The sequence below is a fragment of the Netta rufina genome (genome assembly GCF_964035555.1).
Source record: "Netta rufina genome assembly, chromosome: 10".
NCBI lineage: Eukaryota > Metazoa > Chordata > Aves > Anseriformes > Anatidae > Netta > Netta rufina.
The window spans coordinates 21,427,178-21,449,408 of record NC_140133.1 but is presented as its reverse complement, the minus strand read 5'-3'; the positions used below and the strand labels follow the sequence as shown (position 1 = coordinate 21,449,408).

The 22,231-nt window shown below is 47.0% G+C and overlaps 1 protein-coding gene across 1 annotated transcript in view; it reads right to left on the bottom strand.

The window, feature by feature from the left end:
• Positions 1-22,231, bottom strand: part of ITPR1 (inositol 1,4,5-trisphosphate receptor type 1) — a 163,617-nt gene that overhangs the window by 43,983 nt on the left and 97,403 nt on the right. The window contains exons 39-41 of the mRNA XM_084293035.1: positions 17,064-17,196; positions 15,507-15,697; positions 373-553 (exon numbers count right to left, since the gene is read on the bottom strand). Coding sequence (XP_084149161.1) covers positions 373-553; positions 15,507-15,697; positions 17,064-17,196 — 505 coding nt within the window. The remainder of the gene's footprint in view (positions 1-372; positions 554-15,506; positions 15,698-17,063; positions 17,197-22,231) is intronic.

Genomic DNA, 22,231 nt, shown 5'->3' with positions numbered 1-22,231 from the left:
AGCACTAGCAGGAGTTACAATGAGAGCACCTGCTCTAGAAGAAAATGAGCATTTCTCCAGCTTTTGTTAGAGAAGGCACTGACCACAACCTACAGTCCAGGGTCATTACTACGAATCAGATTTGGGCAGCTTGTCACGAGAGACAAGGTGGCAGGGTCTCATCTCAGAAATACTTTTCATCATTTCACTAGTGCAATCTCACAAATGGATGAAGAGGGGATGAAGCTCTTGAAATCCCAAGCCAGGGCACCACTGATCTCTGAACTTTGCTCTGTGGGATCAGAGATCAGAGCATTATTGCATCAGCTGAAATGAGTTCAAAACAGCACTTTACTCCCTTGTCACTCTAGAAGGGGAACGACTGGGGATTACCTTTTTTTCTTGTCGGTACATCTCTGTCTGAGTCTTCATCTTTCTTTTTATTTCCTAAGTCGCTAGTGTTGACTGTGACAGTAGCCTTGATTTCTTGCTGTGCTACTTTCATGCGATCATAAAAAACCTTAAAGAACTTCTCAGATTTCTTATCTTCTGTTAGTCGGCAGAAGAACGAATGCTACAAGAGAGAGAGGAACGGGGTAGATATCTTCATACAGAGGTTTGAATACAGATTATTTCACCTTTCTGCAAGGTGTGACATCCTGAAGGACTGGAAAGTTAATTAGCTTTCAGTAAACTGAAACCTAGAAAAATGGAACCTCAAACCTTATTTTTAATGAAGCCAACATTTCTCAGCTATGGTAGCTCCCTTATCGATAACTTCCTAATATGTTTTTAAAGAAGCAAGTGCAATAAATCATGCTAGCCCTCATACATTTAGGCAGCATACTTTTCTCTCAACAGCAGAATTAAGTATAACAAATCAAGGTAAGGTAAGGACAAAGGAATTACCTATAATTCGATTTTCAGTTCAGAAACAAAACAGTATGAAAAATACAGAGGAGAAAGCAGCAGCCTGCCCAGCCTGCCCTCCCAAGCTTCAATCAAAGGGACCGTGACTCACAGTATGCAGCACTCGATATTAATCACAGTCCAAAACCGTACAAACAGGGCACATGTAACAAGGGATATTTTGTGCTAAGTTTCCGCTGCCCTGTCTGCAGGCTTCTTAAAACCCCTTCTAATTCCTACTCCAAGATGCCTGTAAGTGACAGAAGAGCTCAGAGCACTGACTAGTTTCGAGAAGGTTTATTAATGCTCGTCTGCCCATACGCACAGAGACAGAAAGCTGACCCTAAAGTAGAAGGGAATACAAATCATGTACAGGTCAAAAGGGAGCCAACACAGTAAGCCATCAGACAACTCTTGATGAAACCAATATGCTGTTACGTAAATCAGGACCAGAGCTTAACCATGACTGAAGGATGAACTTGTAAGTGGGTCACCTTATGCAGAGTATTATGAAATTAGTTAGCATTCTGCAGCGGCTCACAACCCAACAGCTTTACATGATGAATAGGAACGAAACCCGATTTATTGAAAAAAAAATGAAAAATGGGAATAGCAATCCATCCTGCCTGCTTTTCAGAGCACACAAGCCTGTCTCTCGGACGCCTGCCTTTGATCATGCCCGAGCAGTTGCAGTCAGGACACCGCTGAATGACTTTGAAACGCTAAAAAAGTTGCTGCTTTGATTACAGACAGAGGAGGAGTGCTACTATTTAAAGAAGCTGGTCAATACTCACGTGAGACATCCCTCCCACCTCTGCAATACCTTCCACCTGCCCAAGGCACCTCAGGTAAACTTTAAAGAGTTCATTTGTTCTAGCGATTATCAGAGGATGGAAAGAAGAACCCTGCACGAGCATCGCACGTCTGCAAAGCCACCCACATGGATCCTTTCTCCTGACACCCGTTCAAATACTCGATTAAAGTGCCACAGAGCACACCAATTAGCAGCATCAGGTACCAGGAAACCAATGCAGTAACTTCACCTTCCTTTCCTCTCCATCACCCACTCTGCTCCTCAACAATGCAACCAGAAAGCCGTCTGGCAGCAGCAGATCCCCTCACACCTTCGCACTTGGGCACGCTTGGAGTTAGAGAAGGAGAGCGACTGGTGAGAACCAACAGAGAGCCACCAGCTTCTGACCTGCCAACAGCCACAAACGAGTAACAGAAAAGGGCAAAAATCAAAGGAGAAGTTTCAGGACACACGCAGTGTTGTACATGTAAATGACATCCACAGGGACAATAAATTCATGGCAGAAACACGGAGATCCCAAAGGTGAAGATGTGTGGAAGTGATCCAGGTCTAGGAGATGTAGCTGGGAAGCAATAAAGGTTCCCCCTGAGCTCTCACAAGGGCCGAGCACACTTTCACTGTCGGGCAACACTGCAAGAGGTGCACCCTGCCAGCAGGCTTAGAACAGCACAGACACCGTTCAGGGCCCTGGGACACGACACGAGGTGACTTGGGTGCCCAGTTCATTTGGAAATATTTGCAGAATTATTCTCTAATCCAGGATTTTATATCACGTATCCTCACATTTTCTCTCCAAACAGCCTTTGACTGACAGATTACTTATCCAGGTCATATTTTTATTCTACACTGGTCCTTTCATGCGACCAGAGACGATGGCTAGTGCCCTGTCACACTGCAATCCCAACCAAGCGATGCCATACCGTGGCTTCCCTGAGCTGCTGGCCCGTAACCAAACCCAGGTTCGCTCTTACTCGCTGCCTGTAAGCACAGAGGAAGGGCTGGTCTCTAAGCTGCATCTTGGAAATTTGACTCTCACGGTATTAAACAAAGCACCTAACAATAATATTTTACAGACAGACCAGCATAAACCATCGGTTCTAGAAAGTGTAACCACTTTCTGAAAAATGCCCTGATTTGCAGTTCAAGCTGGTGACTGCCGTCACCTGACTGCACATCTAAAGAGCCTGCAGAGGAAGATTTTCCCTGTGATGAGCCAGTGGTGAACCGTTCTAATGAACCACACTGAAGAAATACCTTGCATGCGAGTAATTGTTACTTGCTGACAGGCTTGATTTTTGTCGTCTTTTCGAGCTTCTTAACTGACTTTCCATTGCGCTTCAGAGAAAAAACAAATGAAACGAACATTTCCAGTAAAGCATTCTTGTGCGTGCTGTGCATACGTTCAATGGTTGTCACAAAATGATTGTTTCGCTTTAGGTCAGGATGCCTAACACCTTCACACATATGAATCAACCACATGCCAGCTATCAAAGGCACTGTTCTTTAAGAGGTGCGATCTTGCAAGTTGTGCTCCTACAGGTAATTGGCGGTGCTAATTATGGCAGAAATCCTTAAACTTATTTTCAGATATAGCCTCAAAATCAAAACTGGGAAAATCTCCCTTTTTAACACAGAAGTGGAGCAGCCATTTTACATTACGGTGTGCCAGGATCCCGGCTCGTACACCGCCATGCAGCCACAGGCAAGAGTGCTGTGCTTGGAACACGAGGACCAGCAAAACTCTACCTGAACGCAGTGCTCCAGAAAGGCACTCCTGAAGTGCTGCTGATACAGCAGCGTTTAACCTCGCCTCCGCCTTTGAGGGCTCCCAAAAATCCCTGCTGACCCTGCAGCCAAGTGTTTCTCCTGCCCTCACCTGTACTGGGCAGAGCAGCCCACGCTGGCTCCTCCACGCTGGGACTTGGGGCCTCCAGGAAACCTGCCAGAGACCAGGGCAGAGAAACGTGGCCCCTTCCACACCTGTACCTGGCTGTCCCAGCACAAGGTACCCCAGGATGCTCAAAGCAAAGTGAAGGTACGAGCTTGCTTTTTACTCAAGGAGCTGGCAGGGGACCAGCTCTCTGCTCTGACGGAGCAGCGTACGACTATTTAGTTTCCCTGACACTCACTGCCGTTGAACACGAGACATCACATGGCACGAAGGAGATCATGAGGTTTGTTTTATGAATGCTGGATTCAGCCAGCGCAGCTCCACGAGTGCCCGCACCTCCACGAAACGCAGACAGCTCCGGAGCACATCCACCAGCAGACTGAATGAGCACAGACTTCTCTGATGTAAGTACCAGAGATAACATGACTGCAATTAATTACAGAGCCACAGAATGAAAGAAACTCTGATAACACGCACACGAAATCCAGAAGCTTCTCACACGCCAGCCCGATCACAGCACGTAAGGGTATCACGCAAAGACTTCTTAAACACTTTTAAAGACGGAGCTACAGCCACCTACACAGCTCGTTCAGACCTTCATGGCTTCGCTTTCATCTGGGGCAATGGAAAGGGCTTTGCTGATCTGCACAGGAACACGAGGGGAAAACCTCCTCGCATGAAGGTCTGCGAGCTGTAAGCCCTGCCGGGGGCAGAGGACACATTTTTGTGGTGTGCCGTTTTCCGTGCCGGCGTGGAGCCCTGGGCAGGCAGCAGTGTGCTGCATCTTCTAAAAGTATTCAGTATCCTGAGTGGTACCGTGTTGGTTTCAAGGGGGTGGAAAGAAGAACCCAGCACAAACTTTGCTGGTCTGCAAGGCGATGTTGAACCCTGATTCCTCCTCCTGACATCCCGTGGTCAGTTAAGCTACCAAAGAAGTAAAGCAACCAACAAGGGCAGGGACCAGGAAACCTGTGCAGTAACTTCTCCTTCCTTCCCTCCACCATCCATCTCTGCTCCTGAAGAAATCCACCCAGAAACCTCATGCAGCAGAAAATCCCCCTTACACCTTTTCAGCTCCAGCACACTGCCTTGGAGCTTAAAAAAAAAGGACATTAAGTAAATAGCTCCAGCAGCAATTATTTACTGACTTTTTCTACTTTATTTCTGTGCATTTTGCAGGAGCAAAGCTGAAACACCAGTGGCTGATTTGAGTAGAAAATAAATCAAAGGCGAAGTTGAATTTTTGGTGCCTTGGTTAGCTACAGTCCGGGCCACCCCCGAGCACCACCAGCCCGGAGGTCTTGCTCATTAAGCAAACCTGAAGTTGTGTTTAAGTAACGCGTCTTTTCAAGAAAAACACCTCCTTGCTTTAGAAGGCATCAGAGATGGTGAACTCTGTCTCTCTGTAGTGGTTAATAACTGTTAGAAACGTGTGCTTAAGTTCCTCTGTGTCACAATTTCCAGTCACCGCTTTATTTATTTATTTTTAAAGACTCTCTCTCTTCCATGGTTATCTCAGGAGCTTGGCAGCTTTTCCCCTTCAGCGCGTTTACACGCAATACTAAACATTTACCTACCTTGTGCTAAACCGAAAAAATATCTGAGTATTTTTTCAAATCTTGCTTGTTGGCATTTTACAGGACTGCTCGATGGGGACGAGCAGCCAGCTGACGGCAGCTTGCCCTTAGCTCTCCCTTCCCCAGGCCCATCCAGCCCGCTTTGCCCACACGTGCTGCCACCTTCCCCTGGCAGGTTCCTGCCACCCAGTTCTGCCCCCAAGCCACGACCAGCAGCTTTGCTGCCTGAAAAAAGGGCCCACTGGCTGGGTGGGGGGCACCCAGCAGCCTGGCTTTGCTCCCCAGCCTCGGTGACTGTGGCCAGACTGTATGTGCTGAGATCGTGTTGGGAGAAATACAACTAAAGCTATCAGCAAACGCTGGGTTGAAGATACATCTGTCCAGATGCGTGCTTCTTCCTGAAAGAAGGGTGGCCTGATTTTAGGAAACATTTGGCTGCAGAACCCGAGCAGGGCTGGCTGCCATCCCGCAGGGGACGGAGCGTTTTCTGCTCCACGCCCGCTCACGGAGCTGCTTCACACCACGGCCATCCAGCCCTGCCAGAGCATCGCAGCCCATCCCAAAGAACTCCCCAGGAAAACAAATATTTGGTTACAAATAAATAGAGGAAAGCCCCAGCAAACACCTCGCACGCATTCAAGCGGGCTGTTGTCATCTCCCTCCCCGTTCCTCTAACGTCAACGAACAGAAAGCGTCCTATCAGCCTGGCGAGTCAGGGCTATTTCAGAGAGGAAAGTCCCTCCAGATACGAGAGAGAGATCAGCTCTCTGGCTTGGGTTCAGGACATTTTATTCCAACGCTAAAGAGAAATTACGATGGGGATGTTAACTTGCCTGGGTTACCCGGACAGGCTGCCAGCAAGAACTAATGCGAAACTTCTGTGCTACTTCGTGTTTGCGGAACGAGCTTGCCACCCCCGTACCATTTCTTACGGCAGGACTACTTCAAAGCAGCCACATTTTAAGAAGAAGGGGAACTGCACCGCTAACACAGGCACCAGATTAAGCACAAACACCAACCCTTTATGTTCTGCCTAAACATATCACAAGGGGTTCCGCCGCAGATTTTAAAACCTAACTTTTCGTTCTCATCCCCTCCCCTTTCATTCATTTATTAATATAAACGACCCCCCCCTCTGTAACCGAAACCTTCCATACATCCTGGCTCCCCGAAGAGCCATCACTCCCGGGCAGGAGTGATGAATATCATTACTCTCGCGGAGCCGAGCGAAATGGCAGCTGAAATAACTCAGGCTGAACGCACTTCACAGCTTGAAACAAACCCATAAGGAAAATCTGCCGGAACACCTCAACTGACTGTGTTTTTTGTTGTTTTTTTTTTGTTTTGCAAACTGTAAAATAAACCGTGTCCTGAAAGCAGAGGGGGACTTCCACTCTGTTTTCCACGAGGAAGACGAACTCCCTCTGCCACGGGCAGCCCACGTGCAGTCCTGCAGGGCTCGCCCTCAGCCAGAGCCTGCCCCAGGGCACGGAGGAGGTTGGCAGCAGGCAGCACGCACAGCCCGACCTGAGTGTGCACAGCCCGACCCGGGCACACACTCGGCTTTCCCAACAAGCATTAAATGAAAGCAGCGGGGGAATCGCACCACTCACATCACGAAGAGCCCTTGTATCCTATATGTTTTCCTATTGTAACACTCAAAACCCCGATGCGGTTCGGTCCTTTCACAGGGAGGAGCAAAGCCAGGACCGAGCACGGGTCAGCCCCTCACAAACACGGCCCCAGCCCCGCGAGGTGACGCCGGGTGAGCAGAGGGAAGCGCAGGCTGGAGGAGTTACAGGTAGGAACGTGACTTGGGTTCGGGGTTTAAATCCCTCCGAGCGGGGAGCAGATGGCTCTCCCAGCGTGGGAGACTTGGGGGCCCGACCTGCTTTCAGCACGGAGCCTGATTTGAGTTCCTCCTGCGTGCATGTGCGAGCACGCACCGGCGGGTCACACAGCTAATCTGCGCGAGGCTCCTGTGTGGCAGGAGCACGAATCCCACTTCCTTGGTGAACCAGCGAGCTGTGTGTAGGTGTGAGAAACAAGGAAGTCTGCAGACTCCCCAAAAGAAAAAAAAAAAAAGTGTAAGATCTTCTTGAGAGACAGAGGAATTAAAGAAAACCATAGCAACAAGTCAGTCCACCTACCCAAACCACCCACCCACCACCAGTTTCATTTGCTGACGCACTTCAAAAACAAGCTGGCTCCTACCAGCTCTGGAAGGTGAGCAAGCCCTGAGAGCTCATTAAATTCCCTCCTCAGCTACTCGTGTGTGCCTGCAGCTAGTGAGCAAGTGGGATATAAATAGAAGTTATATAACATCTCTTTGTTGATTCCTGTGCTTACCAAAAAAAAAAAAAATAAAAATGCAGCATGACCTTGTTTTTCTGAATAGCTTGCCTCTGCCTGCTTGTGGAGGACTTTAATCCTGTTAGGGATCATCTTAAAAGTTGGATGTGGACTCCGTGGAGGGGAACAGGGAGAAGCACCGACTCCCATCGCCACGCAGAGCACCAGGATTGCATCTGAGCGCCGAGGGAGAGGCCACAGGAGAGGTCTGTGGTAACGCCCAACCACGAATGATGTGGTATTTGCAGCTACCGAGACCAGACAAGGAGTAAAGCAGCCGAGCTCTGGTGTAGCACATCTCCCTTCCTGCCTGCATTGCTCAATCACACACACGGGCATCTCAGTATCTACGTGGAAAAGCTCCCCGTTGGGTACAAAGGCTGGAAGATACTATGATACGGGAGCACTGATGGCCCCCAAATCCTTCCAGTAGCATCAGCTGCCCCCAATGAAAATGAAATCACCTCTGTAAAGCAAGGGCAGTAATGACTCCTAACAGCTTTTCACTCTCTCAGTGCATTATTACCAGGGCGTGTTTGTTTTTAACACGGTGGTGTCTCACGGCCAGGTGAGATCCGAGCCTCCCCTGCACTAAATGCATTGAAGCACACGTGAAGGAGCCCGTGTGCGCCCCAGGGCTTGCAATCTGCTCACCTGATGACAATCAGCAGTGCATCGGGAGATGGATTTCCTCAGCACTCGCTTAATTACTACTGCAAGTTCAACGCCTTGTTTTGAAGGTAACCCTGGGTTCTGGATGTGCATCGTGCTTCGTTTGGGAGAGCTTGCTCGCTCTCGGTCGCAGCCCACAGCTCAGTGTCCTGCCCCATGCAGGTCTTTACCAAGATTTACTTTTTTTGTGTATCATGTTCAGAGTAACATACTCAGAATGTCAAAACACTGTTATGGTATAGTTCAGCTTGAGAAAGACTTATTAAAATTGTGGAAGACACAGGTGATTACTTAATAGGCACCGACACCTTGCTGGTTTGGCATTAGTTTCCACAACAGACATTATCGAAGCAATGAAAAAAGATAACAACATCCTATATCAAAAAATCCCGACTGCCTGTTAAAAACAAACACCAGCACTTTTTCTCACGTTCTATCTGGATGAGGAGTTCTCAGACTGGAAATTAAGAGACTTTTTTTTCAGGGACCAAAAGTTCCCAAGTGCTATTCACAGAAGCTTAGTGACCCAACAGTTCTTTTGCCTCTGAAGCTTTTACCCCCACGTACAGTTTTATGTGCTCACAGGTATCTGTGACTGCTGCATAGCCTGCAAGAAGTACATCTGGGTAAAAAGTCCAAACCACAAACCCCAAAACACAGTTATGTCACTAAATCTATGTTTTGAATTACCGATACGTCTGTATCGTTTTGCCAAATTTTCTCCTGATTTTGGAGGACAGTTGCAGCGATGGAGAAACACCCTAAGTGCCTTGGCAGCTACTAGGGCAGCACACATCCAGGCCAACAGAGAAAGGGAAAAAAAAAAGGAACGGGTTGACTGGCGTGTTCCAGCTATTTCACTGCTGTTCTCCAGCATCACTTACCCTTCAGTTCTGTCACTGCTTCGCAGCCAGCGCTACAGGAGGCTGAAGGGCACAGATCTGTCTCAGAGTTACTGCCTCGTAAAAGCAGAGCTGTGGCCGGCAGCAATGAAAGTGACCGCTGGGGCTGCCACGTCTGCGCACTGCGACGGGCTGTGCCTCCCCGCAGCATCATCCCAGAGGGTTCTGAGAGCCACGTGTTGGAATATTTGTACTGAGCTTTGGGGATTGTCATGGCTCCCACGTTGTTCTTAGCACCAGGCCAGAACCTGGAACGCTTCTCTGTGCGTCCTGGCACTCTTAATGCCAAGACCCAAGCGCACTGACCAGGTGTCCTCTCTGTGCCCGGTTAGCAACCTGGGTCACTTGGTTCCTGCTGCGGTCCTGTGCACCAGAAACACAGATAGGAGTTGGACAAGTCTGGATTCAACTCCTTTTTGTGCAAATCTGCAATTACTTCATAACAATCAATCATTGTTGGACAGTCTGAGGCACTGAGTTTCGCAAAGGAGACTGCAATTCACCTTGCTGGAGCTTGGTTGCTGGTGGTAGCACACGAGGAGAAAAGTCAACCAAGCCGAAGCACGTTACATGGTGCAATGAAGGCAGGAGAGTTGTGTCAGTCCAGCCTTTTACCCAAACCCATACTTTCTACAAAACCAGACAAACCAAGAGCCAGCTGAGGTGATTTCTGGTATTTTGCTCATTCAGAGCCACTTGTGCGAGGCACAGCCCTGAACCCTGCAGCCACGGCCCCTAACCCTGGCCAACGCTCAGAAGGAAGGCCCGTAAAACGCCCGATTTCCCTTCGTGGGCTGAACTGCAGAGCTCTGGAAGCCAAGGCACCTCCAAGCCACAAGGCTTTCCGTGCAGTCACGCAGCAGAGGAGCCTCAGCACACACACAGTGAACGAACTCCTCACCTTGGCTCAGCCCAGTGCTGTTCTCACGCTGATTTACTGCCTCTTGCCACACAGTGACGGAGGCACAGCCACGCAGTCTAACACCACAGCCGCACACCGCAGGCTCCTCGGGGACAGCCCTCGTGGTGGCTGAAATTGGCCACCGCCCTAGGTGTCCCTCCTGCCCCAGGGAGAGTCTGTCATCACCTCCTGCGCATGGGCAGCGACTGCTCACATTAAAGCCAGGAGCAAATCCCATTTCTATTCTGAAAAATAATCACCTTTTCGTTGGTACTGAGTCCCTTTACCATGTGGGGTGCTTGCAGTGTACCTTGAAGAACTGTGGATGAAGGGGTGAGGGAAAGGCAGCGCTGCACGTCGAAGTGGTAGCTCTGCATCACATCGCTTTGGGGTAGCACTTAAAAATGCCTTCAATTAACCTAATGTCATCAACCTCACTTTACCTTCCCTCGCTGAAAATACCAACGTGTGTGGGTAATTTGTCACATAATCTAACTTTTGAGAAGATCCCTAATTAAACCAGCGGACCAAACTCTCCAGGGAGAGGTGGTTATGTAAGGGACCTTACTTGTCGGTAACTTCCATGGACCTAGGAAACCTGAAACTCCACGGAGGTGAAGCAGAGTATATGGTGCATATAATTTTTATTTGGCAGATGAGAGACAAGTGCTACAGGAGAAGTCCTCAGCAATTTTCTTCGCTGTCATTCACTTGCTGGGATTGCTTTAACCGAGGCAAACTGGCTGTGTTGCAGGTTGCGCAAGGGACGGACCATCCTTTGATCTCTCCAAAGGAGCAGCAGCTCTGCGGTAAGCATGCCTATGAGCAATGGCAGCGGCCACGCAAGCTCCTGTGAAGCACGCCCAGGCCAGCACCTGCGGGGACGGGTGCCTTACACCCGCTGGCAGTGTCCCAGCTGGGGGCACGCTGCTCACCCCTCAAATTTTGGAGCAGAGCACGGGGCCGGCAGGGCACCCGCCCTCCCAGGGCTGTCCCACGCAGAACCGCTGACGCGAGCTCTCTCGAGGCGGATGCTGAGGGTTATATAAATTAATAAAGGGGTTTATATAATTTTCAGTTCAGTGAACAGTACCATTTGTCAAGTTAATTTGCTGCTCGGTTTTGACCCTGCAGTTCCACCTCCGCTCCTGCCTCGTTACAAACGAGGGCAGGGTTCCCGTCGGAGCCGGGAGCAGGCAGCTCACCGGACACAGCGCGGGCACCACCACCAGCACCTGTTACCAAAGCACCTGGCCCTGTTCCCAAACACATCCAAAAAAGCAACACTGAAAAGCTTCCATCCAGAGGGCTCTAGGTGTGCAGAGATCTGTCTTTCTCCCCAGACAGTAAATTTATCACATCCACGTTCGCTCCCAACAACAAAACACCGAGCAGCTGGGATGAAACGTGCCGTACACTACCCTCTGAGCCTATTACCTAAGATAAACCAGGAATATTTTTTCTTGCCCTGCTTCTCCCCCACGTTCATTTTCTTAACAATACAATAAAAATCACTGCTGCCAATTATAATAAGGAACATTTCTAGATTTGCTTTTCTGCTAGAGTTGGCAACCACCTACTTTGCCTAGCCTTAATATTGGCCCTGCATACACGTAATGAGGCAGGAACACCTATTCCAGTTATCCCTTTCCAACATCACGGGGATCTGTTCTCCCACTGAAGCTCATGGGAGTCACCCGGGAACTCCCATTATTAACCATATTACAAACGTCATGTGCAAGTTCCTGTGTGTCAGTACAGACTTTTGCTTAACTTCAGGCTGAACTCATTTCCCGTGTGAAAACCTGGAGTTAAGAAAATGCCATGCAGGGGCGACATATTTCTGGCTGTACTGCCAAAAAGCCTTTTTACATAACCTGTCCCTATCCCACTAGTTTCCTATTCTCAAAGGACTGTAAGCAATTTAAGTTTAGTAAAAATTATTCAGATGGAGCACAGAATGAACTTATTCAGAATACTATAAACGAAGAGTTGCTAATAATAACCAAAAAAATGTGAAATGACGACGAGCTGTGTTAGAACCCAAAGACAAAGCTGGCCGACTTGGCTAGGGTGACTTTCACAATGACAAACGCATCTGATGCAAATTGAACACAGTTATTAGTCCAGTGACTGTAGATGACTCTTCCACTGACAGTTACTGGAAACTGCCATAGAATTTCAGAAAATCCACTCTGCAGGTTGCAGAGGTTGTGAAGCCCCACCTGATCTGCAAAACTCACAGGAAGAATACAGATTAGAGAAGGATCAGGATAAAAGACCACAGAGAGCACTGGGTTCATTTTCATAAGTGCACCTAGTTTCATAAGCATGTCTTGTTTCCATAAGCAGACAAAAAATTTTGCAGTGCTTTTTGTAGAAATAAAGTCTTACTAAATAAGAGATCATCACTCTGCTATACCATTATTAAATCTGTACTGCAGTGAAAGACTGCTTCATAAAAACCAGCAGATTTGAAGCTGTGCAGGCTACAGACTGCTCTCCTGCAGGGAGTACTGCCTCTGCAGAATTGCTAACAGCTAGGTTTCACCCAGAGCCTTCGGTATTTTCTGTGTGAGCAGATATGCCAGCTCACTATGCGAAGAGAGAAGAGCTTGGTTACATGAATTTACTGTCTCTAGATGCCAGCTTAACTTGGACATCATTCAGCAATCACTCTGGGAGATAGAGAACAGAAATTGTGATTTTACTAAAGAGCAAACCTCCAAGTTCACTTTGATTCACCAGCGTCGAGCCAGCTGTTCTCCCAGAAATTAGGCTTTGTGGTTGGTGTTTTTCTGCATTAAAGTTTTATTTACTTGGCTTTCATGACTCAAATACTACTGAAAGATGAGAGAGCTGAGTAAGTGCCGCTCCTGACTGATGTTGTGGCAGTCTCCAAGGGCCCTGACTGTGCTGGAGATCGTGCAAGCAAAGCAGGGCCCCGGGGAACAGATTAACCAAGGCAGAGGTAACCCAGGGAACATTGCGCACTGATAAACCTCTTTTTTGCCTTTTGCTATTAGGCTGCTGGATTGGGACCACTTGTTAGGATATTTTCAATAAAGTCTCCTCTGTGCTTCCCATGCATGAGTAAGAGCTCCTGGGTGTGTCCAAGACCTCAGCCTTACACAGCATTAGCTGTAGGCATCAGAAAGCGATTTGGTTCCTAAAACACTCTGTACTCAAAAGCAACCAGGTCCATAATCCCCAACCCCTCGCTGTTCCATTACAGCACGTACACACATGGACAAAGCAACTCCTGGCTGCCCAGAACATTTTTCTCAAGGTAAAGGCAGCCACTAAGCACTTTTTCCTGAGTGGGAAAGGATGGAAAATAGTTTCTCTGGCTTGTCGGAAGTAACGTCTATAAAGGCAGGAGAGCAGCAGAAACTGGCAGGACCCTAACACATGGGTGCGAGAGCTCTGCCACTTGCTGTAACCACCGTACGACAACAGCTCGCTCCTAACCACGTAATTATTTCACAGACTCCCAATTTGCAGCAATAGACAGCAAATGCAAACTTAAAAAACCCTTGCTTTCTGGTGAAAGAGGTGTCTCTGGACGTGGATGGAAGATTTCCCTGTTTGTTTTGACCCAAGGAGCTAAGAAGTCTGCTTCCAACTCTAACAACAATTCATGCACAGCAGGGAAGTGACTCTGCTCACTCCATTAGTTCTGGGTTCCAGGACAAGCAAAGGCTCTCTCCATTTCAGGCTGGTGCAGAATTTGTTTTTCCTTCCAGCACAGCAGTGTGAGGTTACCTGAGGCTACCTGTGAGCGAAGAAGATGAAAGCTCAGCTTCCTTCAGATCTGAAGAGAGCAGGAAATTGAAAGGAGTGACTCTCCCCATGGAATGTTAATCCTGTCATTGTATTTTAAGATGACATGGGATTTTAAGTGCTTTGTTCCCACTTTGTCTTTTGCAAAGAAGCCTCGCTCTAGAGCACATGTACAGGGAAAAAAGAAGGTACTGATTACAGAGCCAAGAGATGAAGGAACCCAAAAAGATTCTCTCCCCTCTCAGCAGAAGTTTGTGCGAAAACAAGGTGGTGCTGCTGTAAATGTAGTTTAAGTTTTAATCATTATCATCAATTATAACCAGTCAGAACTCAGCCTCACGTTGCACTTGATCAAGTCTTACTACACAGTGCTACCCAGAGGAAAGTGCTGCTCTTTTGCACATCTCTGGTCAGGTTTTACACAGACCTTTTCTATAGCATTGAATCTGTTGCTGCTGGCAGGCCGGTTTTCCATCAGATCAACTCTCTCCACAGCTGCACAAGCCATACAAAGGAGGGGACAATCAGAGCTAACCAGAACGGGATGAGCTGTTTTGGCTAGAGCCCACAGTTACATTAGATCGAGCACAACGCGGAGCACTGCCCCTGGCCTGTTCCACATTTCTCACAGGAGCTGCCACAGAGGTCTAGCAAGAATAACGTTGCCATTGTGGTGGCTCTTAGCCACTGCAATGATACCAGAGACCGACCGCATGCTTTGGGTAGCTTGGTTTTCAGGACATTAACAAATAAAGGACTGGGGAGTGGTTATATTGTACTGGGAACAGCGGGGCACGTATGTAAGGTTTTCTTAGCTCTGTTTGTCCAAGCTCTTCTGAAAAGTTTACCTGGATCCTGATTTAAGTACCTCAATAGTTGTTCCTCATTAGGTTGCACCACAAATAGTATCAAGTTGTAAGCCTAAATCTGTATGTGTATCAAATGCCTGAACATATTTATCTGAAAGTAACAACCTGTTGACCCGCTTAAACAAATCACTGATTGTTTTCTTCAGGTGTGAAACAAATGGCAGGAGGGTGAGGAAAGGGAAAACAACCTCTGGAAGAGCTATGCATAAGGACCATTGTCCAGGACTGCTAGTATGCAGAACATACACAAAGTCAAAGGAATTAGATATTACATATTTAATAATACTTGCAGTCACATTTTGCTGTAATAAGGTTGTCTTTCTGTTTGGAAGAATACCATGTTTCTGAAATGCAACAAGTTAGTTGCTGTATGTTCACTAAAATCCATACCAGGTGCAGTTCTCATTTAGGGACACCAAATTTGTATTCAAAACACCGAAATGAAGTGCAGCATGATAACAGAAGAACAGTGGTGGCCTGGAGTTTACCATGCAGTGATATTTCAAATTCTGATCTGAAATGTAAGACCTATAGTTGTAAAGGTCTCAAGGCATCTTGCAGTTGCTTCAACTTACACATAAAAGCAGTCATATTAACTTATGGTACAAAGCTGTTTTATTATACATTCATACCTCTGTATTGCCCTGGGAAATACCTCAATTACCTAGTGCCCATGCAAACATTTAATAAGTTAACTTTTGCATGGTAGACACTGATATTTCCCTTAATTACAGGTCAAAGATCATTTAGTCATTTCCCCTCCCATCTCCTTAACCTCGTCAGGTTTCCTGGATCTCAAAAATATTTCCCTTCCCGACATGTTTTAGTTATAAGGTTAATGTTTTCCATTTTCCTACCTGTATTGTAGTGTTCCCACCTTCCAGAAGGGCAATTGCAAGTAGGATACTCTCATGGAAGACTCTGTCACTGGTGGCATTCATGATGAGGTCTATGACCAGGTTGGATGCACCTTCTTTATCCAGATGACACTGGACATCTGCCAAACTCATCTCACCTCGGCTCATTGAACTTGATCCGGAGCTTCCTCCTATAAAGGTGATCACGACAGCCTGAGATTCAAATCCTGCTACCCTACAGTGATGGCACCTCTCTCCTGGTTTAAATTATTAAGTATCCTGAATGGCACATGTTTATTAACAGTGATGAACTCAACTCCTAGAATTTCTGCAAGTGTTTTTAACTTAGAGCGTAGATGGGATGCATCATACGATGGGCACTTAATGCTGCTTTAATGTGTGCAAGGCTCTTAAGTCCTGAGGAAGAAAGCTCGGGCTGGCAAGCAGAAATAGTTCTTGCCACTATCACCCTCACTGCTAGCAGAAGCTGGAAGGAGGGCTGGTGTACCGAAAGAGGATTCTGGAAGCAGTATGGGTTCAGAGATACAAAGAGGTAAAAGCTCAGTGGTACCAGCGAAGTGATGGAGAAAAGGCAAGACAAATTCCAGCAGATGGCGAAGCCAACGCTATGCTTCTGTACAATTACAGAAGCATAAAAATTCATAGATGAAGCAGATCAAACAAGATAAAGCACACAAGATTTGGTGGAAGAGGCAGAAAGAACAAGAACTGAAGCAAAATGATCTAGAAAGCGAAAGAGTATCACAGCAGGCAGCACTATGCAAAGGCAAATGTAATTACAGCTCGACTTCAAAAAATGAGGGAGGGATTTTTTGTTTTGTTTGTTTGTTTCTGATCAGACCTGCCTTCAATGGGATTACCGACAGTCGTTAGAGGCAAAACCCACTGAATGGTGTTTGACGAAAACATGCCCAACTGACTTCTTTAGCAATGGTTTCAAATTAAATAAACTGCACTCTACAGTTGACTTCAAACCTGATTTTTGCTCATCCTACCCTGCAATCTCCCCGTAATGCAACAAAATGCTTTTGTTTTAGATATGGTTAATCTGACATCCCTATGAGCACATCTCCCAAGCATTGTTGCAAATATTAAATTGATCAGATTTCCTGAGTACATCCATTCAAAGCAAGACACCCCAAGAAAGTCTCTGGAAGGCATAAAAAAACCTCGGCCTGCTTAACTCTGAAGTATGTTCTCAAACGCAGTCAGGAAAACAAGAACACTACTCTCATCTGCGTAAGGAAAAAGCAGTTTACGTGATTAGAGACAGGAGAGCCATGTTCTGCTCGGCTTAAAGTGAAATCCCTCAAGGAGAGCTGAAACATCGGAGTTTCCAAAGCCAGGGAAAACGTGGAATTAAGAGTTCTTCCCCGACCGCCGTGGGTGATTTTGTTGTTGGTGGTGGTTTTCATTCTTTTTTTTTTTTTGCATTTCACAGAAACAGACCAGCAAGGGAGAAGTCTGAGGGGAGAAGACTTGGACGTGCAGGACACCGAGGGGCCGCGCGGACGGACAGACAGACGCGCGTCCTACCTCCTGCCCCGGCCTTGCTGGCGCCGCCAGCCGAGAGGGGCCCATTGCCGAAGCTGGTGAGGCTCTCCCGCCGTCCCGCAGGCCGCACGTTGCCGTAGTAACGGTTGACCAAGACTTGCCTGAGGGCCTCCCCCTTGATTCAAAGAGGATAACCAAGTCATGATTCGGGCGCAGGGAAGAAATAGGCCAGCAACACGCGGTACAGGAGGAGTGCTGCGAGGAGGGGGACCCGAGACCCTGGAGACTGGGGAAGATCCGCTGGGCATCTCCTGGGGTTCTCGGCAGGCTGGGACACCAGGGGTGTCACACAGGGCTCAAGATTAGGGGTTCCCAGCACCAGAAACTGCTACAGTCCAGATTTTCCTCATGCTTTCTAGACAGATTTTATTTTCAGAGCGTTTTGTTTTTCAAATCGCGGACCATTGTCTGCCTTAAGCGTAAAAAAATAAATCTGCACAGCACCGAGATGAAATAAAGAGGCGGATCAGAGAAACGCTACTGTTAGAAATGGCTCTGTGGGCAAGCAGCCCCATCTCCTCAGCCCTTGCCTCTCCTGCTGCAGCACGGCGCTCCTCTCGCCCTCCCCACCACCAGCCAGCGGGGACCCGAGCGCTCCCCGCCGCCCCCGGCTCTTTGTTCCCGGTCACGCCAGCAGTCAGCACCCGAGCACATGAGCCCGCGGGCACCGCGGGGCAGCGGTCCTTGGATAACCCCGGCGTCCCAGCCCCGTGCGGCCCCGGGGACACCCGGCACGGCTGCGCGAAGCACGCGCTGCTGCCGTCAGCAGAAGTCGGAGGAGATCCAAACAGCCCCCAGGTTGAACGTTAACCTGTGGGCCCTGCAACGCGCTTGCTGAGGTCTTCACAAGAATCCCCAGTAATATAGGGAGCGGCAGAAAAGCCGGCTGTGTCGCCAGCAGTAGGCAGATGCAGAAGCGCTGCAGCTCAGTTAACAGATTTTTGCAAGGTCTTTGCGCATGAAGAGAGACAAGCGATTATTTTAACAGCGAGCTGCTGCTCTGCTAATGGGGGTGTGCTGTGACTGCAGCAGTGCCACCCTGAGCCGCTGCCGGAGAGGAGACACGGGATTTATTTCCTGAGGATTCCAAAAAATTTGAGCTTGGCAGCAGTGATTTCAGACAAAACGTGCTTGATGCTTATTTTCAGCTGGATTTCAAACCAAATTAGTAGTCTGGCTGTGGATTCAAAATGTCATCAGCTACAGGGCTCAATATTAGCTGTCAAACAAGGGAAGCCTTCCTCCTTAAACTTTCACAAGAGGCCTTTAAAATACACATAAGTAAAAGGAGCAACGCATATGTGTGCTAGCTGCCGCAGCCAGAGCCCAGCCCTGCCGCAGCCAGACTGCTTCTGAGATGAAGCCAGCACTCACAGAATGCCTTACACCCCAGCGCACTGGAAAAAAACCTGTCTGAAACTAACAATCCTCGACCAAATCGCTCCCGAGCTGAGGAAGCCCACCCATGGCTGCAGCTCGTGCCCCGGCAGCCAGGAGCTGCTCCCACCGCCCAGCAGGGTGAGGGTGGCGGCACAGGAGCTGCGTTTTACCAAATCAGATGGGGAAATGACAGGGAGACGAGATGAAGATAAGCACTAAGAGAGCTTTCCAACCAGCTGCTTCCAAAAGGAAAAAAAATAATAAAAAAAAAAAAGCAAGTTCTTTTGGAAGCAGAAGTAGAAGAAAACCAGTCCTTCTCCAAGGGGCACACACTTGCTGTCACTGCTTGGGCCAAACCATGAACATGTGGCAGAGGCAAGAGACTAATTCCAGGGCCCAGCAAACTCATCCCCGAGGAGCTACTTTGACTGACAACGACAAGATAGTGTTTAGTACATGCTGTAGTGCCTTACCCACTCTTTCTGCTCTCCGTCTGGCAGGTAAGGAAAGATACATGACAGAACAAGGCCAAGACAGGCAAAAAACCCCCGACATCTTAACTACATCTTTCTTCTACACGTGTACTGATTAGAGAGGAAACTTGATACTTACAGAGCCCCATGCCAAAACCAAGTCACAGCGGAGCTCTCCCGTTACCTTTTTCTCTTCTGTTAAGCTGACTAGCAGTTGTCACAGCAACTGGCATTTAAAAGCTGGAATTTTTACTACCTACTACAAAGATCAAAACGCACATCTGACTACAAGAACTGCTGTTTGGTAAGCTCCACCTCATCCCAAGTCCAGGAGGATAACTCAAGCTCGTGGGATTGTCCCTGGGCTTTCTAGGAGCAGAAGGCAACTTCTATTCCACCCTCAAAATGGTTCACATGAGTGGGGAGACCTGAGCAGAGCTCCTGCTCCTCAGACAGACCTGCTGCACCTCTGCTGTCTGTGCCTGTGGTATACCCGAAGCAGGACAAGCAAGCAGAAAATACAAGTGGGAACACGTTATGAAGCATTTGCTGTTTTTAGTCTGAAAGCATGCTGATCCACAGTTTCAGAGGTTTGGCAATCCATCCCCGCATTCGATATCATTTAAAATTCTAACTGCGAATAAAAACTTCACCATTTACTATAAAATTATTCAAAAACACTGTGTTAGCTAATAAGTGTATGAAAATGTGATCAAAATAAAGGAGAAAAATGTTATTTAAGTAACGTTATAATTAATTCAGCTGCGCTGCTTGGCTTCGGAACAGTTCTTTAACCATCCTGTTACTGTTATACACCACTTTGATGCATACAATATGCAAACAAATATCAGATGTTTGGCGGCAGCGAGAAAAATCAAATATGCTACCTAGCAGAATTCAGTTTCATCTGCATTCATCAGCAACTAACAGTAAGCAACATACAAACGGTATTAAACATATCAATAAAACAGATGCAATATACAGTTCAGGTGTTATCAAAAACCTGCTATGACCTTTAAAATGGGGAATTGTCAATAAAATTTAAGAGTGAAGCAGTTAGGAGTTGCTACTTTTCTGTTCCGAGCTACAAGAGCAGAATAAATTAAGAAATGTGCTAACAATGTTGATTTGGCAGCTTGATTGTTTATGAAGGGGGCAGGTAGGGCCAAAGCAAGCAAACTCCACAGGCACTGAATAATCTCACTGTAATTTTGTGATCATCACCAAAGGGAGTGCTTTAACAAGTGTGAACAGACTAGAGCAGGATCTGAGGTTTAATCCTGAGCAGCCAAGCACTTGCCCCTTCCCCTGAACACAGCAGAAGGTGCCCCCATACCCTGTTTTATAAGCACGGCTGCTAGTTTGGGATTTTCTAACAGACTGGCAAGCAGTTACCCACAGAAGTGTCTTACATGACTTAAACTTCACTGTTTAAAAGGAAAAGGCAGAGAATTAGTTCTGAATGTGCTTGACTACTGTACATACCCTTCTATGATCCTCCAGTTGCCTCTGTGGTAGAGTTTGATCAAGCTCCTGCTGTGCACGCAGAAATTTCATTTTAAAGGAGAACAACACTAAAGAGACACTAGCATCTTTGCACTCGTGGGAAATATTAAGGGAAGTCACAGCTGAAAGCAACGGGGAGATGAGGAAGACCAACCGACAAGCTAACTAAATAAAACATCAGCCCTTAATTAGCTCCCACGGTACTTAACCAGTCTGCTCTGACACTCGCCAGCAGACCACCATGGCATGCACATATGCCAACACATTCTCAGGGACTTAAAGAAAACACACAGTCTACCTAATTTTACAGGTACCACACGACAGTTCAGGATCTCAAACCATGCATTATGCCCATGCATACATATACACATATACACACATGTACACATACAAACACCCCTTCCCCACTACACACACACACACATTTCTGGTGGAAGTGGAGGCACTTTAACATGTCGGATTGTGGTCAAGGAAGTTCTTTTGAGACTGTGGAGGGCCTCTGACAAAACCCACACAGGGTTTTCATTCCAACGCCATGGACTTCAGCAGTAGAGGTTTCACTGATTTATTGAGAGAAGTCCCTTGGCACGTGCCTATTTCCAAATCAAGTCTCATATTTCAGATGTTAGGTATGTAAAGGAAGTAAATTTTCAGGAACTTAGTACAAACTCGAACTTCCACTTTGGAAACCTTAAGTACTTCAAGTTCTTGTTCTTTAAAGCATTCTGGAAACGTAGAAATATTCTGAAACCACTCTATAAAGGGACCCATCTTAAACCAGGAGCCACCTTCTAGACATCTCAAAGTCATTCTATGACCACCGAGAGTTTCAGCTTCTGTTTAAGCACTATTCCACAAAAATTACAAGTACAAAGATTCCACAAACTTCATTTTTCTTTGTTATTTCAAAACATACATAAAAACTTCACACTTCAATATGTCAGAGAATCAGTGCCCTCCTAGATTAAGACTTCATTGTTGTTTCACTGAAATTTGCAGAGATACAGCACCCTGATGTGAAATCTATCGATGCCACCTCCAGGTATCCCATTAATTCCAAAAGAATTTGAGATTTCGTAAATTCTCATGTTCTATTTTTGGCAAATCTGCCTTAGGCCAACCGATGCTGCTGGTGTGTCTCATAAATGAAATGTTCCTACCGATTCCAATTCACTAAAGAGCTAGGAACCTTCTTGGTGTGAAGTGACAATTAGCGGTTTCAAACAGGACACCCAGCTGCTCTGGAATTATGAAAATTCCAGTAACTTCTTTTGTCACCTCCATTTCCTCAAAGGTTTTAAATATGTAAGATAAGGGGAAACCAAAATTCTTTATAGGGAATCGTAGAAATGAAGTCTTATTTTGCTGAAGAAGGGAGACTTGAGACTTCTCAAAGAGTGCCTGCACTAAAAGCCTAAGACAAATGGCTAGAAGGCTTGTACTACCTCAGATACATTAAACCACTTGTCCGTTGGGTCCCTTACTTTGCAGCAACAAAATATTTGAGACTGGTTTACGTGTTTCTATGTGTTTTCAGTCTGTCTTGCTGATGCTGCATTGGACTCAAGCACTTCAACCAATCTGCTCATTTTTCACTGTCTATACCACTCAGACACACATATCACAGTTGTTTTTCTACCAACAAGACACTCCACCAGGACTACTTCAGAACACCAATATTTGCTGTTGTACAAATATAGGTGAGCGACACACCTCTACCGAGCTTTCCGTTTCTGGAGGTTGCGGCAGCTAGTTGAAAGCAAAATGCAGAAAAATTAGTCATTCTTCAAG